The sequence below is a fragment of the Malaya genurostris genome, chromosome 2 (genome assembly GCF_030247185.1).
Source record: "Malaya genurostris strain Urasoe2022 chromosome 2, Malgen_1.1, whole genome shotgun sequence".
NCBI lineage: Eukaryota > Metazoa > Arthropoda > Insecta > Diptera > Culicidae > Malaya > Malaya genurostris.
The window spans coordinates 4,744,356-4,764,015 of record NC_080571.1 but is presented as its reverse complement, the minus strand read 5'-3'; the positions used below and the strand labels follow the sequence as shown (position 1 = coordinate 4,764,015).

General features: G+C 37.9%; 2 protein-coding genes across 2 annotated transcripts in view; both read left to right on the top strand.

Annotated features, from left to right (window-relative positions):
- Positions 1–19,660, top strand: part of LOC131428368 (probable 4-coumarate--CoA ligase 1) — a 286,060-nt gene that overhangs the window by 126,594 nt on the left and 139,806 nt on the right. The gene's annotated exons all lie outside the window — the stretch shown is intronic.
- LOC131428369 (homeobox protein unc-42) overlaps positions 1–19,660 on the top strand; it is a 100,558-nt gene that overhangs the window by 34,590 nt on the left and 46,308 nt on the right. Inside the window, exon 2 of the mRNA XM_058592281.1 lies at positions 2,234–2,412. Coding sequence (XP_058448264.1) covers positions 2,234–2,412 — 179 coding nt within the window. The remainder of the gene's footprint in view (positions 1–2,233; positions 2,413–19,660) is intronic.

Genomic DNA, 19,660 nt, shown 5'->3' with positions numbered 1-19,660 from the left:
GTTTTTTTTTGCACTAACTTTTCTCGGAGATGGCTGAAAAGATTTTCACAAACTTAGATTCAAATGAAAGGTCTTGTGGCCCCATACAAAATTCCTGAATATTGTTTGGATCCGACTTCCGGTTCCTTAGTTATGGGGTAAAATGTGCAGAAAAATGAAAATATGTGTCCTAACTTTTCTCATAGATGGCGCGACCGATTTTCACAAACTTAGGTTCAAATGAAAGGTCCTGTGGTCCCATACGTAATTCATGAATTTCATCCGGATTCGTCTCAAAAAACTGTGTTAAAATTTTTTTACCATCACTGAAAGGGGCGAAAAACCGTAAAAAGTTTTCTAAATCGACCTCAAATCTTCTCCAATTGATAGTTTTTATCAGAAGACGGTCAAACAAACCGATTTCGGTTATTCTTTTTTAAAATTGAAGAAAATTATTTTGAAGAATACCACAGTATTATATATGATAGTATGATTGATATGAGAAAGGCATCATTACACCACTAGGTGGATTAAAACAGTTTTTTTTTTAAATAATGGTCCGATTCATTGCCAATATTTATTGTACAATCGAAATCTTCACTAATGAAATGTGATACATTTGACGTGGTCTTGCAAATTAGAACTAACTTGAGTTTAAGTTAATCTGGACCAGGAGCACGTTTGCTTCACAATATAAGCATGACATGAAATTGAAAAATACAAATTTTTATCGGTTTGATCCTTACTATATTTCACTAATCTCGTTTCATTTTCGTTTTGGTAAAGTACTTTTGATTGTTAAATCAACACAGAGATTCTAACTGTAAGTAAACGGTTCAATATATTATACAGTCAGTATTGTTCGTTTGATTACTAAGGAGTGTATCGAAAATAAGCTATCCACAAATTTTTCTTTCAAATTATGATTGATCCTTTATTGTACGAGGTTAAACTTAAGCATAATGAAAATCGGATGAAATTTAAGTTATTCACGAGTTTTAAAATTTTTGATCGAACGCTCTTCATCAAGTTTCGGACAAGTGTTGCATTGCATTTTTGGACGCTTGAGCCCAAATTTTTTTGAACTTCTGCATGTTCCCAGCTGCCTTACCAGTCTTGTTGAAGACCCTCTTCACGATTGCCCAGTAACGTTCGATGGGTTGAAGCTGAGGGCAATTTGGTGGATTGATATTTTTCTCAACGGAATTTAAACCCTTTTCCGCAAGCCAATTGAAAGTGGTCTTGTCATAGTGAGCCGACGCTAAATCCGGCCAAAACACTGGAGGTGTACTATGCTTATTATATAAAGGCAGCAACATAATAAGATCGATAGATTTATGCATTTATAGTTCCGGTAGTAGTTCAACCGCACAAGCAAGTAAACAAACGAAAGCTGACAGCCAAACGCACAGCATGCTGTGATCTGAGCATAAAAACCATCACAAATACATACAACACAAATGTATGTGGATAGCTTATTTTCGATACACTCCTTGAAAATGTTCGTAGATTTTCCAGCTCTCTAATGCGTCTTTTATGTTCTAAAAATAGAAAAGTAAGAATATCATTTCAAGACCCAGTAACACGAATGTCTACTTTATATATGATATGCTAACTTGCAAGATCGATACGAGACCAACCCTTGTAAAAACAGCTTTGTTACCTAGATTTAAATATTGATCATCGCCTGAAAAAAAAAAAATGAGCATACTGTAGAGGATTGCCCAGATCGCTTGAACAATCTTGATTAAATTTTAAATTGACTCTCTTCAACAAACCACTTCAAAGCATTCTTATCGCAGCATCATTAAAGGATCGCAAATCATTAAAGAACATATCGCAACCCCTATTTTATTATTTATCATCCATATGGTACACCCATCATTAATAGATCTGCTACATTTGTACGAACAAACCCTCACTCGGTCATCAAATTTCAGCTCGTACTAATGTATGTCACTGCTCCGCCTACCCAAGCGAACTTCCGAAGGGTTCGACGGAAAGGGAAGTGAAGTACAGCATCTCGAGGACCTGCTGCGAGAGCACAAATTGAAAATGCACTTGACTTGTAGGTAGCGGTGGTGCCGACACAAGCCGGCCTTTAAATGAGTTGTCACATTTTAACGGATGGAGATGGGATCTTTTCCTGACTTGACATTCCCATAACTTTTGCATTTAGGTTTAGAATTTCCGGTCGCCCCCTAATGCTTTTCTTTTACGTCTTCCCCCAAAAATCTCACATCGAACAAACCAGCGGAAGGAGCTTTTAAAAAACTAAAACCCGAACCGAACGGTGGACTTTCGTCGGTGTCCGGTGGCATCTCGTCGCCCGGAAGTGGAATTTCGTCCCTGCCTCAGCATGCCGGCCACACGCCCACAACGGCATCCTGTCCGACGCCGGCGCGGAGGCGGCACCGGACCACATTTACTCAGGTAAGCATCATTTTTTTTAAGTTTGACGATGAAGGTTATGACCGTGGCAGAACTTGAAATAATATGAAATACGGAATTTTACTTGTAAATGGTATAAATCTTAATTCTAATGTGAATTGTTTTTTATAGTAAATGGCGCAGCTCAAAGAGCTATTGTGGATATAAACTACTTCGTTTTGATTACTTGAACCACAAAGTGAAACTTTGTTACTTTTATGTGAAACCGAGGCAGATAGATTCTTAACAACAGGTAGAAATGCCTTGAAAAAAATTTTAGGGTAGAAAGAGGTTAAGTGTTTTCTATGGTAGTAACTTATATCTCCACCAATATTCTTTTCAATGATCCCAATTTTTTATCAAGGATAGTTTGGATTGAGCGCTCCGAATATCCATTGAGCTTTCCAATTTCGAAAATAAAATTTTTCTCTTTTATTACCGCATCTTCTCTGAGAGGTAAGGTCAGCATTCTATGAAACATATGATTGAATGCTGCCAATTTGTGTTGGTGAGAATGATTGGAAGTGTTTGGTATGGCACTATGGTATGGTATATTTCGAAAGTTAAAGATTTTGCCTTCCTGGCAATGAGAATATCTAAGAAAGGTAAGCTGTTGTCTTTCTCTTCCTTATAGGTGGATTTAATATTTTTATGTAAATTATTTAAATTATTAATTATTTATAAGAAATTTGATAAATCGTTTCGTTTGATGATGCAAAATATATCATCAACGTATCTCCACCAGCGATTAGGTAATAATCCCTGTTTATTGAAAAGTTCTTCGAGGTTTGCCCTAAATAATTCGCAAAAAAAACGGGGAGAGTGAATTAGGCATTGAGGCCCCTTGCAATTGTTTATAAAATTCACCTCTAAATTGGAAATAATTTACATCCATGCAAAGTCGAGTTAGGTTTAGATAAGACCTTATTTTGCATTTCCATTAACTACTACTATTTTGTTGAAGTTCCAACAGATTGAATTGAGTTCTTCACTGGAACGCTTAGGAATAAGGCGGTTACATCGAAAAATACCATTATTTCGCCATCTTCGATTTCACCTGAGTTCAAAAGTTGAGTAGCGAATTCTTGCGTATTGAGGATAGATCTACTAAAAAACTTTTTCGGCATATTTTTTAATTCTTCCATTTGGAGATTTTTTGGGTAGGGGCTCCTACTGAAGTAATGTTTTAGAGATGACGATACAAAAAATCTACAAAGTTGGGCTCAAAAGCAAAGCAAAGTCAATGTACCACATTCCGATGCGGAACTTGATCCTCTGGAGGCTTAATCGATTTTCCCCCGGGTTGGCGGTTCAAAGCATAGGAAACTGATAATATAAGCCAGTAGTCGTATATTCGAACCCTGACCTGGAAGGATTCTTAGTGCCAGTAGGATACAAAATACTAGCCATGCAATGATTCTGTACACTAAGAATCGGCTGCGAAGTCTGTTGAAACAGAAAGGGCAAATTCCACCAAAGGAATGTAATACCAAGACTTTGCTTTGCAGGTACTTCTCCTAGCTATGAAGTTTATTATCGTTTCACGCTTGTTGCCAACGTTTTAAAGGTTTATTGCTTCAAAACGTTGACCAAGAGAAATGAATATTTTTGAGCAGCAAATGATCGATAAAGTCATGTTTTAATTCAAAAACAAAAATGGTTGTACCAGTCTGTGTTGCCAGGTCATTTTTCAAAAAATCTGTATTCGGCGCCAAAATCTATCTGTACCATATCGGTATCAGAATCTCTTCTACATAAGTGGTAGAAAATGTCACCAAGAGGTGAGCAAAAAAAAAGTCCCACGACAACTTTTTCTCATGTCTATGCAAGCTAAAAACCGGTACTTACCCGATCAACAAGGGATAACAAAATTGTATCTGGGGTTGTTTCGTTTTTTCTATCTAAAATAGCTATAATCTTGGCCTCGTTAATAGTTAAAATAACAAAAATTATAACTCAATTTAACCTAGGTGATAACAAAATTGTTACAAACCTTGATATGTAAATATCAATATTATAACTAAATTTGTTACAAATTTAGTACGACTTTTCAGCTGTTATTACCCATTTTTTTGGGGGGAAAGGCTTTACCGTGCAATTCTAAAAATAGATTTCGCGAAGTAAGATGAAATTTCATACCTTTAGGCGATTTGATTTGTCATAAAAAAGTCATACACAGCTAAGCGACTGGTTTCGAACCAAGAAGTTTTGAGTTGCCAACATACGCTACGATTGCATCGGGGCATGAGAACCAACTGAGGTTGGGGGGATATATTTGCATTAGAGATGGTCGGGTATAGAAATTCTTATACCCGAACCCGACCCGTACCCGAGTGATCAACAAAAATAATTACCCGTACCCGGCCCGTACCCGGCCCGTACCCGATTAAAAATTTAAAAAATTACCCGTACCCGACCCGTACCCGATCAATAATAAAAAAAAATTACCCGTACCCGACCCGTACCCGATAAAAAATAAAAAATTTTACCCGCACCCGACCCGTACCCGATTAAAAATTACCTGTACCCGTACCCGACCCGAATGAGTAGTAAAAAGTTTACCAAAATTCAGGAAGGAAAAATTAAAGTGTTTTCGATAGCGAGCTAGATAGAGCGTATCAGGCTCTAGTTTGTAAGTAAAATACATTAAAATGCTTGTTTACATTTAAACATATAAATACACTGTGAAGCATGAATAGATTTCCTATGTCTTTGGTACTTTATACTCATTTACAAATGTCAACAAAAGGGAGTAATATCTGCTCAAATTTTTCGAGAAGCATATTTATCCAAAATGTCGTAATACCCGTTGTATTCAATTTTGGGTAGGTATGGTTTTTACGAAACAGTGCGACTTTTGATCCAATTCTTTAGAACCACAAGTAAGCGTGCTCATTATCTTGACACACAAATAAAAATTCACATTAGAATCACTTGAAAAATCACGAACATCCCCTAAAATTAATAGAGTATCATCGGTTCGTTTACGTGAATTAATCAAACATCAAATAATTCACGTGTATTCCCGGTGTGAAAAATTCAATTTTGAAAATGTTGAACTGTGAGTCCTTCAAGTGTAAGTAGTTTGAACATTTGTGAGAAATTTTTTTTTGGTTACATTTTTTTTACTACAAAGCAAAATGAATTATGATTTTGATTTAAATTAATCTGTCAAATATGCCCGTTTTGTAAGCCTCACAAACCCACACCAACGATGTTAACGGGAGCTGGTGGTTTTTACAGCCATTGAACTTCTGTTCCACCTCCCTTGGAACCCTCAACGAATGAACACGGTGGAAATTTGAGCATTTCGCGTGAAAAGATTTTCACCCGTACTTTTGCGACTGTCACGCATCGAGATTTTCAGTGAAAAGAAACGTAAATTAACTCGACGTCAACATTTCAAAAGGGCCTAAAAACAATTGACAGATTTTCGACTATATCTGCGTTATTATACAAAAACGTTCGTTACATATTTGGTAATGTTGGAAACATGGAGATATTATCTTTCATTCTACACGAATACTTTGTAGGTACACGTGAAAATTAAGGAGATCATTGGTTTATGTGCCCTTATGAAATGTTGACATCGAACTGGCAATATAGCTCAACTTGCTGTGCCATCAATCGGTGTCATTTCAAGTGAGGTGACACCACCCAGAAGTGAAGAATAAGAACTTCTATGCAGATTTTCTGAAATAAATGTTCATGTTTTTATGGTTAGAATCCTAATGATTTATATGTAAATTTTGAAAATCTCCAACCAATATTTAAAATAACAGTTTTCTGGTATCTGAATGTGATATGAGTACTGCACTACATTTTATATATTAATCAAGTAATTTTTACTGGATTGTGCATTAAAAAGCTTTAAAATGGCAGTTCATTAAAACCTACGTGAAAAGTATGGTCTGACCGCAACATCTTAGAGCTAAGGCAGTGTGTCTTATTAAATATGTTAAAAAAAAATAGGGTGGAAAATAGTCACATAACTTTTCGCGTAACTATGATTGATCGTTTTTTTTAATGAAGAAAAGAAATGTTTTTTTCTGGAAAAAGATGCCAGTTTTTAGGTCTGGTTCTAGGCGCGAATGTCAAAACCCCTTGAATCAAAGTGTTTATTTTTCGGCACAACTGTTTTGCAATAAAAAATTCTCGTCAACGTGTAAACATATTTTTGTGAAGTACAAATGGTCGGGTAATCGATCAGAAAAGAAAATTTACCCGTACCCGAGTGAGTAGTAAATTTTTTTACCCGACCCGACCCGTACCCGAGTAAGCAGTAATTTTTTTTTACCCGTACCCGACCCGTACCCGATTGAAAATAAAAATTTTTACCCGTACCCGACCAAAAACCCGTCGGGTACGGGTACGGGTCGGGTTTCGGGTAAAATACCCGATACCCGACCATCTCTAATTTGCATCATATAATAACTAGTGTAAGTCCATATTGCTACAAAAATAACCCGATCAACAAGGGAGAACAAAATTGGAGAATTAGTCATAATCTTGGCCTCGTTAATAGTTAAAATGATAAAAATTATAACTCAATTTAACCTAGGTGATAACAAAATTGTTACAAATCTTGATATGTAAATACCAATATTACATCTTGATTTGTTACAAATTTAGCATGACTTTTCAGCTGTTATTGCCCATTTTTTGGGGGGAAAGGCTTTACCGTGTAAATCTAAAAATAGATTTCGCGAAGAAAGATGAAATTGCATACCTTTAGGCGATTTGATTCGCTATAAAAAAGTTATGCACAGTTAAGCGACTGGTTCCGAAACGGGAAGTCTTGAGTTGCCAACATACGCTAAGATTGCATCGGGGCATGAGAACCAACTGAGGTTGGAAGGATATATTGGCACAGACTAACAGACAGGACACTCAAATTAGATTCTTCAATCATTGTAACGGTCATTTCGAATATTCCCTTATTTGGGACAGTACTCACATGTGTCATGATGGCGCCACGTTACCTTATCAAAAACATCCTGTCTGTCATCTAGACTGTGTTTATTTTTTTCATTTACCAACATAGTTGCCATTCATACAGAATTACCTGTAATGTATTGATTTGTATACGTCCATGCGAATTTCATGCAGGATACAGATTCAATACATATTGCCAAAACTACATACATAATTGTGCCTACTTCTCATCCTCCAACGCAATACAAAATCGAACCCGTTTTGTTACAATATTTACTTGCTTCTGGTCTGCTGCCACTTAATTTCGGGTGAAAACTACCAACACAATAAAAAATAGTCTAGATGAACAACGTTGAGTCAAATAAATGGTCTCCTTCCAACATCGCGAAAAAGTTAAATATATTATCAACGTAATCCAATAATTTATTGTGACAATTCATTTTCAAATATTTTGATGAAATCAGGCATCCCTGCAAGCAGCTGATCGGTGTTGACAAACGAGGGGAAACCAACTAGTAAAAAAACTATTACATAACCCAAGGGGTGTACAGATAGTAAATAGTTCGCGCAGTACAATATAGGTGGAACTAGTGCATCACGAAAAATTATTTTTATAAGAATTTACTCATACTGTCATGTCTGTTAGTCTGTGATATTGGCATCATATAATAACAAGTGTAAGTCCATATTGCTACAAAAATAATCTATCGCTCTCCACCTCTTACGTCGTTTCCTTCCAAGCGGCATATGAATGACAAAGGGGATATTTTAGAACTATGAGCAAGCTTCTTTTTGGTACTGAAGAATAGTTGTAACTGAACGGAAATGACTAAATTCAGTGGAACAAAACTACCCTATAGAATCTGAGGAAATTAACTTATGAATGATAGTTTTTCAGTTTTTTCTTCTTTGTACCAAGAGGGCCGACTTTCAAATAACATTCGAAACAGTTCGCTCGTTCAGTTGAAGTAGTGAATTGTCTGTACGTGTATGTATGTCGATTGGCGGGTATATATGATTAAAATGTGCACTTAATTTTTGCGGAGATGGCTGAATCGATTTTCGTAAATTTAGATTACAATAAAAATTCGTTTGAAAGACAGTGAAAAATCATAAGAAGTGTACAAAATATCGATTCAAATAGCAAGTTTTTATGATTGATGATCAACCATTTGCCTATTAGTCACATTAGTTTGCGATATTCGCAGCCAGAAGCCCCGCAAGTATTGTTAAAAATCCATCAAAATTTAACTTTCATTCGGGTTTGATTGTTTGATATCTACCTAGATTAACTCACAGAAAAATGATTCAAATGGAAAGTCCTATAATGCGGGTCGGTCGCTTTAAACTCTACATTGCAAATTTCGAATTCCAGCTGATGGTTCCGGATTGGGAGTAATCAAAATACTACGAAATGCGACTATCATAAATTTATCAGATATGGATAGATTGAACTTTTCAAATCGAAGGTATTATAGTGCAATAAATCGTTTTTGTCTGATTCATGAATTTAAAAATGTTCATGCAATGAGTGGCAAAAGGCCACTAGTGAAAATTTTTCAATGTAATATAAACAGTTTTTTATTAGGAACTACGTAAAAAATCATCAGATCAACATAGTATAAAGTACAGCAAGAACTATACATAAATCGATACGAAATTTTTAAGATTTTTTTTCTCTTTTTTCAGTACATCCGTTAAACTACAGTCGCTATTTTCAATCTGCAGCTGAAAGACCTATAAATCGAGAAAGTATTGAGCTGAGTTTAGATTTTGTTTTTGAGCCCAGTTTAGATTTTATTTTCCGTTTATTGCAGCGTCACTTTTGAAGACGTTTTGAAATTTTTAACACTTATCACTCTGTGTTGTTTGTTACTGCTGTATATTGAAGTATAGCATTTTTCGGGTTGAAAGTCAAAAACCTGATCGACAAAAGTGTTTGAACTCTTTTTTTTTTCAATTCTCTAGTATAGTTTTACCTGAAACGTAACGGCCCTTGATATAATATCTGGACTTGCTATAATCTTAATAAAATCTGAATGTTTGCTTCTGATTTGGAATCATATTTATAACATAATAAGATATAAATATTAGGATCACATATAATTTTGATATAATCCTGTTATGCTCTGTTGATCGGGTATCTGTATGATCCGTGAATTATCGGTATTTTGGGAGTACATATCTGTATTGCGGTATTGAGGTCAAAAATCTGTATAAATACCGAGAAATCGGTATAACTGGCAACGTTGGTACCAGTTTCTAGTTTTGTTTTATTATGATTACATGGCTACTTTGATGAAAAACTGCTGTTTTTGAACAGCTTTTCAATTGACATAGTCGAAAAGTGAAGGAAAATGCTAGCAGGATTGTGCTTTACTGACAATTATGTTTCAATGTGACGTTTCTGAATATGAAATAACGCAAAAGTAAAACATGTTATTTCGTTTAAAATATGAAATCAGAGTTAAAACTTGTTTTGTTATCCGTTTTCGGAAGTATGCAACAGTGGTCAAAATCTTTAAAATGGAGCTCACTGTTATTGAATTATGCAAAAAAAATCTTCAAAGCTGGTTCCCGAACCTCTTTAATTTACAGTGTTTTGATTAATTCCGCTGTGGTATATGGGAGATAATTATTAATATGAGAAAAGCATCATCATCCACTAGGAGGATTCAAACACGTGGAAATCTCAAACTTGAAAAGGAGTAAAAATAATTCGTCATCCGAAGGCCGAGTGTCGTATGCCAATTGATTCAACTCAACGAATTTAGCAAACGTCTGAGAAAATTTTACTGTTTCTGATAATCGCATGATGACCATACGATCATAGACTGCTGAATCAACGTGATCAACACCTTTCATCTTTCTTCCCAAACAGTCCATTTCAAGGCTTCCAAAATTCTCAAATAGTTATGTTCGAATTATTATTTCGCATGGACACAAATAAGTATATATAAAAATGCAGAGATCATTCTTTGTAATCGCATCATGTATGGACGGAGGGATGGATTTACATCATTCTTCCCTCGCCGGGTTCGTACATCAAAAAATTAGGAAAACTTTCCGGAAAAGGGGGAAAATCTATAAAGTTGTTTTGTATGGGCAATGGAATTTTCCGTTAAAAAAAGTCGCGTATAGTTGCTAGATCATCGATAGATGTTTGACGCGCAACGAGATGCTCTGAAAACTAGATCGTTGGAAAATTGTTTGACGCATAACGAGTAGTTTTGGGTGGAGACTTTACTTGCATGCTTGATCCACGTGATTCGTCATTTTGAAATACGTGCTTATGGTGAAACGCATATGACTGTTCTAGCTATACCGTAAGCAGGATCAAACGTTCTGATATCGTTTACCAGTAAATGCATTGTGTGAGTTGAACAAATCAAATCATAGAACAATTTTTCAAGAATAAATGATGCTGATTTTGCTGTTGAAATAATGAGGTAAAATAAAGACATTTTCCTTGCATTAAGCATGTGGAAGTTCCTTCAGCAGCTTCGAGTAAATTTTCAAGGATGGATTACTTAAAAATAGATTGCTTAGGATGCTATTCATGACATAAATAAGCTGCTTAAGCTAAATCATTCCATTTTTCTAAGCGACCAATTACCAAATGCAAATCGTGAATATCATATATGAAGGAGAAATCGTACCATGTAAAAACAATCGTAGCATTGTGAGATCTACTGCATTGAGCTGATCGATAACAAGAATACTGGTATAATCACTCCTCATGTTCACTCCGCTAGAACAGAAGAATTCCACATTTTGTCATATAATTCTTTCTAGTATTGCTATTTATTAATTGTAGATCGAGTGTAAAGCAAAATAATGTGGTGGTTCGACTAATGAGACGACTATTGATATGATTATTAAAAGTTAAGTATTAAAATATTAAAAATTCATGTAAAAGTTAATGGACATAATATTTAATAGAAGGGTAATTTGAACTTTAGAATTAGATTGTAAATCGAAAATTGATCCTGTGATTGTCATGCTACGAATATTCATCAAACACGACTAAGTAACATTACCAAACTAGCGGTGAAGCAGTTTAAGGAAAACCGCTTTAACAGTTCTATTCTTTCCGATAATCGCAAGGATTTGTCATAAAATTTTTGAACGTCTTCAGTCTATAATTAAAACTTAATATGCAATGACAAACAACAAGTCGTAGCTTTTGGAAATTTGTGGAATCAATTTAAAGTATTTATCTTGGTCATCTCTGCTCCACCCTTCATCCCTTCATGTCGAAAACATTAGTTTGAGAGAGATCTACAATCTGCACTGTTCAATGCACTGACTCAAAGGATGAGATGATGGTTGGTGCATTTGATTAAGTTTTGCGTAACAAAAGCTTTCAACATATTCGCAATAATTTTTGATATTTATTTTTCGGGCCGAGGTTAATGTGTTGAATGTGAATTTGTCGTAGTTCGTTAATGGTAGGCTAAGTAATCAGTAAAATAATGGAAAGAAACTAACGTTTGATAATTCTGCAGCTCGAAAACATAAATTCAAAAAATAATTTCAGGCGAAACAAAGTAAGGGTCAGCTAAGAAGTTTATATAAAACAAAAAAAATTGCTACCCGAATTTTCAAAACAAATTTGATTCGAGAAAGAAAGCAGTGATTTTGACAAATGTTGTATAGTCCTACGTCAACAGTTGAAACAATTCCATAGGGTTGCCCAAAAAAATTTTAACACTCTTAATACCAAGCCTGAAAAAGTTACGCGGAGCACCAAGACTGAAAAAAAGTTGGAACGGTAACTCTGAAGTATCATAGCTCAGTTGTTACTTGACCAATTTCGATCAATTTTACACCCTCGAATTTTGTGAAGTGTGTAGATTATTTTAAATATATCATTATTAAAGATCGTATAGGAAAAACTAATGAAAATCTGATTTTTCCCGTTCCAAGTTTTTTTTTCAAGCTCGAAATATGCTCTATCTGCATTCATGCGGCACCTGCATCGCGAACAGGACATTGAGAACTTCAACTTTACCGAGTCATAACTTCGTTGTTAGTCAACCGATTTTCGAAATTTGTTCACCATTGGAAAGGTACTACTTCCAGAAATAAAATGCATTGAATAAAAACGAAAAATAGTGTTGTCTATCCAAAGTTATTATGAAAACTGTTGATAGATGACCTCAGGAAAGGTGAGACTTTTTACAATGATCGTAAATATCTCGAAATTCAAAGCGATGACTTATATATTTTTACACATCATTCGATTGCTAGTGATACCAGCTACAATTTTCGCCCAACTACCATTCTTGAACTATCAAAAAAAACCTTAAAAAATCGAGTAATTTATTAATTTTTCATTTTTTTTTTCACATGTTGGTATATAACTCAAAAATTAAAGCGATGACAAGTACATTTTTATGCTCCAAAATATTGGAATCATTACCAGAAACAATGTATTAATGAACAAAATTGTACATTCGTTCAAAGAATCTCAAGAAATTTTGTACAAATACTGAGAATTTCTATTATTATTTACGCATACTAACAAATTTTACATTGAAATCTTCAATTGAGCAAACGTCGTCGAGGCGTAGATCTAAGGAAAATACCTTCGGCTTGACTGATGGGTCTAGCCAGACCTCTACACATGTACGTGTATTTCAATCCAAATTAAAGATGTAATTAGGCTCATTTCTTACAAACCAGGCTCCCTATTTCATCTAAACTCCTATTTTTATCTCATCCCTTCACCTAATTATTTTGAACATGAATAATATCTTATACTATGTTCACACTATAAGTTAAAACATGTTATAACTCCGATTTCATGTTTTAAGCGAAATAACATGTTTTACTTTTGCGTTATTTCATATTCATAAACGTCACATTAAAACATGTTTTCCCGAAATAACATGATATAATTGTCATTCGTGCCGTGACTATCGGATCGATCGGACGTAAATTCTGCTTTCTCCAATCGCGTGGTGAATTGTTTTATTCCGTTATCAAGGTCATTCCGTATTCTATTGTGTGCATCAGTGCGGTCGAGTGATAGTTCTAATTAATCCGTTCTCAAGGCCGACTGTGAGCTTGTGTAAAGCAGCACTGCGTGTGGTACCGTTAGCCAGCGCCAGCGCTGGGCGCTGCGTATATATCGTTGTACATTAGAAACAGTGATAAATATATATAGTGATAAAAAGATTGGTTTCATTGGACAGTGTAGTGAGAGACTAAAAACAAAGTGCTTTTTCCTCAAAGAGGTTTTTTGCACTTTATTGAACTGGAATATTCACCGGTTGCCTAGGACCGGGCCTTGTCGGCCGATCACCCTTCGAGAGCTAAAGCTAAGTATTTTTTTTCTTTTCCCTGTTGTTCAGTACCATTAGATTTTTATTGCCCCCTAATATTTACCCGCACGGACACATTTCCGTGCCATGACAAAAGGCACAGAATTGCCTGACCTTCCCCTAGATGATCAAATGGATGCTTCTGATGGCAATAAATCTCGCATTAGAAGCTATCCCGATGGGCTTGCACTCCCGGCCGGACCGTATGCGGTTTACATCCGGACCAAAGCCAACGGTAAAAAATTGAACCTTCTAAGACTTTCTAATGACCTGTCCTCGCGATACAATACTGTACAAAAAATTGAGAAAGTACGCCCGGACAAGCTTAGGGTCTTGTTAGCCAGTGCAAAACAGGCTAATGAGATCGTTCGAAGTGAGCATTTCACGCGGGAGTATCGCGTATACGTACCAGCTCGCGAAGTCGAGATAGACGGCGTGATCACCGATGCGAGTCTGACTTGCGAGGACGTTCTTAAGCATGGGGCAGGTGGTTTTAAAAACCCCCTACTCAAGAACGTTAAGATACTGGACTGCAAGCAATTGCGTTCAGTATCGACCGCTGAGGATGGGACTAAGTCCTATATCCCATCAGACTCGTATCGGGTGACTTTCGCTGGCTCGGCTTTGCCTAATTACGTCCTCCTGGACCGAGTCCGTTTACCTGTTCGTCTTTTTGTGCCGCGGGTCATGAACTGCACCAATTGCAAACAATTGGGACATACAGCATCCCATTGTTGCAATAAATCCCGGTGTATAAAGTGTGGAGGGAGTCATGCGGATAACTCCTGCAGTGGAGACAATGAAAAGTGTCTCTACTGTAAGGAGGGGCCGCATGACCTCTCTGATTGTCCCGTGTACAAATTGCGTAAGGATAAAATGAAGCGTTCACTCAAGCAACATTCCAAACGCTCTTTTGCAGAAATGTTGAAATGTGCTACGCCACCTACCGAAAATCCTTACGCTAACTTGTCAACTGACGAGAGCGAATATGATGACCCCCTCGAAGGTACATCTTCGGCTGTCCCTCATAGCTCATCAATTAGAAAGAGAAGAAATAAATCTTCTCAAAAGCTCCCTAGTAAGGGTTCGAAGATGTCCTCTGATGGGTTCCGAAAAATTACAACAACTGGTAGTGATGGCAAAAAACCAGAGAAAAAAGCTCCAGGCCTTGGAAAATTAAATTCCGAGCAAGAATTTCCATCACTTCCTGGGACTTCAAAACCCCCGAAAGTCCCTAAAGATCAGTCAGAAAATTTACCAAATACTGGGTTTGTTAAATTCTCTGATATTGTGGACTGGATCATGTCTACTTTCAATATTTCTGAACCTCTTAAAAGCCTGATAATGGCTTTTATTCCTACAGTTAAAACATTCTTGAAGCAGTTGACTGCAAAATGGCCCCTTCTTTCAGCGATCGTATCCTTCGATGGCTAAGACACCCACCGAGGTCACGGATACAATCACTGTTATACAGTGGAATTGTAGAAGTATCATCCCAAAAATAGATCCTTTCAAATTTCTAGTAAATAATCTGAAATGTGACGCATTTGCATTGTGCGAAACTTGGCTAACTTCTGAAATACCCTTAAACTTCCACGATTTTAACATTATTCGTCTGGATCGAGATGATTCCTATGGAGGAGTACTTTTGGGGATCAAAAAGTGCTATTCTTTCTATCGCATTAACCTCCCCTCGATACCAGGTATTGAAGTTGTCGCATGTCATGTTACAATCAAAGGCAAGGACCTTTGCATTGCTTCCATCTACATTCCTCCAAGAGCCTCGGTTGGGCATCGGCGGCTCAATGATATCATAGAGCTTCTTCCCGCACCGACGTTGGTTTTAGGAGACTTTAACTCACACGGTACGGGATGGGGCTGTCTTCACGACGATAACAGATCAACTATGATCCATGATATCTGCGACAACTTCAATATGACAATCTTGAATACGGGGGAAATGACACGAATTCCTGCACCACCAGCAAGACCAAGTGCGCTGGACTTATCCCTTTGCTCGACATCGCTACGGTTGGGTTGCACGTGGAAGGTAATCCCTGATCCCCACGGTAGCGATCATCTGCCTATCGTAATTTCAATCGCCACCGGATTAAGACCATCGGAAACAATCAATGTTTCGTATGACCTCACACGAAACATTGATTGGAAATGCTACGCAAATTTGATATCTGAGAATCTAGAAACAACACAAGAACTTCCTCCGGAGGAAGAGTACACGTTTTTGGCTGGCTTGATTCTCGACACCGCGACTCAAGCTCAGACGAAACGTGTACCCGGCGCGAAAACTAACATCCGTCCTCCCAACCCGTGGTGGGACAAAGAGTGCTCGGAATTAAACGCGGAGAGAACTTCATCATTTATCGAGTTTAGGAAAAACGGAACACCTGATAATTTCAGAAACTACGCGGCATTAGACGCTAAAATAAAAAGCTTGATTAAAGCGAAGAAAAGCGGTTATTGGCGTCGATTCGTAGACGGATTATCGAGAGAAACATCAATGAGTACTCTTTGGAACACAGCCCGACGAATGCGCAACAAAAACACCACGAACGAAAGCGAGGAATATTCTAACCGCTGGATATTCGATTTCGCTAAAAAAGTATGTCCTGACTCTGTTCCGGAACAGACAATCATGCGCGTCGCTTCATCAAACAGAAACGAAACACCTTTTTCGATGGTCGAGTTCTCACTTGCGCTTTTATCATGTAACAATAAATCTCCGGGGTTAGACAAAATCAAATTCAACTTGTTGAAAAATTTGCCTGACTCTGCCAAAAGGCGCTTATTGAATTTATTCAATAGGCTTCTTGAGGATAATATTGTCCCACATGACTGGAGACAAGTAAGAGTTATCGCCATTCAAAAACCAGGGAAACCAGCCTCCGATCACAATTCGTATCGGCCGATTGCTATGCTTTCCTGTATCCGGAAATTGTTCGAAAAAATGATTCTGTTTCGTCTAGACAATTGGGTCGAGACTAATGGCTTACTTTCAGATACACAATTCGGCTTCCGCAGGGGCAAAGGAACGAACGATTGTCTTGCGTTGCTCTCAACCGAAATTCAAATGGCATTTGCTCGTAAAGAACAAATGGCGTCAGTTTTCCTAGACATCAAGGGGGCTTTTGATTCAGTTTCCATAAACATCCTATCTGAGAAGTTGCATCAGCATGGTCTTTCACCAATTTTGAATAACTTTTTGTATAATCTGTTGTCCGAGAAATACATGTATTTCGCGCATGGTGAATTGTCGACAATACGATTCAGCTACATGGGTCTTCCTCAGGGCTCATGCTTAAGCCCCCTTTTATACAACTTTTACGTGAACAACATTGATGAATGTATCAACACATCTTGCACGCTAAGACAACTTGCCGACGACAGCGTTGTGTCCATTATAGGACCCAAAGCTGCCGATCTCCAAGGACCATTGCAAGATACCCTCGACAACTTGTCGACATGGGCTCTTCAAATGGGTATCGAGTTCTCTACGGAGAAAACTGAGCTGGTTGTATTTTCAAGGAAGCGAGAACCAGCACAATTACAGCTTCAACTAGGGGGTGAAACCATAGCTCAGGTCTTCACATTTAAATATCTCGGGGTCTGGTTCGACTCCAAAGGCACCTGGGGATGTCACATTAGGTATCTGAAACAAAAATGCCAACAGAGAATCAATTTTCTTCGTACAATAACCGGAGCATGGTGGGGTGCCCACCCAGGAGACCTGATCAGGTTATACCAAACAACGATATTGTCCGTGATGGAATACGGATGCTTTTGCTTCCGATCCGCGGCGAACACTCATTTCATCAAGCTGGAAAGAATTCAGTATCGTTGTTTGCGTATTGCCTTAGGTTGCATGCAGTCGACTCATACGATGAGTCTCGAAGTGCTCGCGGGCGTCTTACCGTTGAAAAACCGATTCTGGGATCTCTCATATCGATTGCTAATCCGATGCGACATCTTGAATCCGATGGTGATTGAAAACTTCGAAAGGCTTGTCGAGCTCAATTCTCAGACCCGTTTTATGTCCTTGTATTTTGATTACATGGCTCAGAATATTAATCCTTCTTCGTTTGTTTCCAATCGTGCTCATTTATTGGATACTTCTGAATCTACTGTGTTTTTCGACACATCCATGAGAGAAGAAATTCGTGGAATCCCGGATCACGTGCGCCCTCAAGTGGCCCCAAATATTTTTTATAATAAATTTAGAACAGTCAACTGTGAAAAGGTGTTTTACACTGACGGTTCAAACATCAACAGGTCCACAGGCTTCGGCATCTTCAATCAAAACATCACCGCTTCTCACAAACTCAATGATCCGGCTTCAGTTTACGTCGCAGAATTAGCTGCTATTCAGTACACCCTTGAGATCATTGAAACCTTGCCCAAAGACCATTACTTCATTGTCACGGACAGTCTAAGCTCAATAGAAGCTCTCCGGGCAATGAAGCCAGGAAAGTATCCCCCATATTTCCTGGAGAAAATACGGGAACACTTGCGAACTTTATCTGAACGGTCTTATTTAATATCGTTAGTCTGGGTCCCTTCGCATTGTTCCATTCCAGGCAATGAAAAGGCAGACTCATTGGCTAAGGTGGGCGCATTAGAAGGTGATATTTATGAAAGACCAATCTGCTTCAATGAATTTTTCAGTATCTCTCGTCAGAAAACTCTCGAAAGTTGGCAAACTTCATGGAGCAATGGCGAACTGGGACGATGGCTACATTCCATTATCCCTAGGGTATCGACGAAACCTTGGTTCAGGGGGATGAACGTGAGTCGCGATTTCATTCGTGTTATGTCGCGGCTCATGTCAAATCACTACACCTTCAACGCACATCTCCGGCGTGTTGGGCTTGCGGAGAGCGGTCTCTGCACCTGTGGCGACGGTTATCAGGACATCGAGCATGTCGTGTGGTCGTGCGTAGAGTATCGTGACGCCAGGTCGAAGCTACTGGAATCCCTTAGGGCCCGAGGTAGACCGCCTGAGGTTCCGGTTCGGGATGTGTTGGCGAGTCGGGATAGTTTATATATGCTTCTCATATACCAGTACCTTAAACACATTGATATACAAGTGTAATGTGTTATCCCTCGCTCAGAAAGTATAAACTCCACCTACAGGTTCGACACTAACATCCGCCCGATTCTCTCGATCCCCGTCCCTGTCCACCATCTTCATTGGAACTAACAAGATCTTTTTTTGTCACTAACTTTTTCGTTACCCCTTCCCTGTCTCTTCACCATCTCGATGGCAACTAATTAGATCTTTATCGTTTTCAAACATTTTGTTCCCACATCCCCTTTTTACCCCGTTTCCACAATATTTACTTTTTTTTTCATTCTCTTCCGTAACATCACCATCATCGTCCACGGAAGGCCGCCCCAGTCGAAAACCAGCATGCGGGCCACCCGCCGGGCCTTCGTAGCCTGGGGGTGTTTCCCGCGGACCCACACGGACCGAAGGATGCGGCCAACATGGATCTTCGCCAACGGCATATGGAAGACCCTCATGCGATATTCAATTCACCGGCCACTACCGATAGCTTCTCGAGAATCCGCTACCGCTACATTACATAATGATACTTTTCTAGTTTTAAGTTAGTCGTAATTAAGATTAGTAAATACCCTTGGCATCTTAGAGCTTAAGCAGTGTGCCTTAAAATTATACTATAATATTGAATAAAAAAAAAATGATATAATTGTCAGTAAAGCACAACCCTGCTAGCATTTTCCTTCACTTTTCGACTATGTTAATTGACAAGCTGTTCAACAACAGCAGTTTTCCATCAAAGTAGCCATGTAATCGTAATAAAACAAAACTAAAAACTGGTACCAACGTTGCCAGGTATACCGATTTCTCGGTATTTATACAGATTTTTGACCTCTATATAACAATACAGATATGTTCTCCCAAAATACCGATAATTCACGGATCACACAGATAAGTACCGATTTTGGTT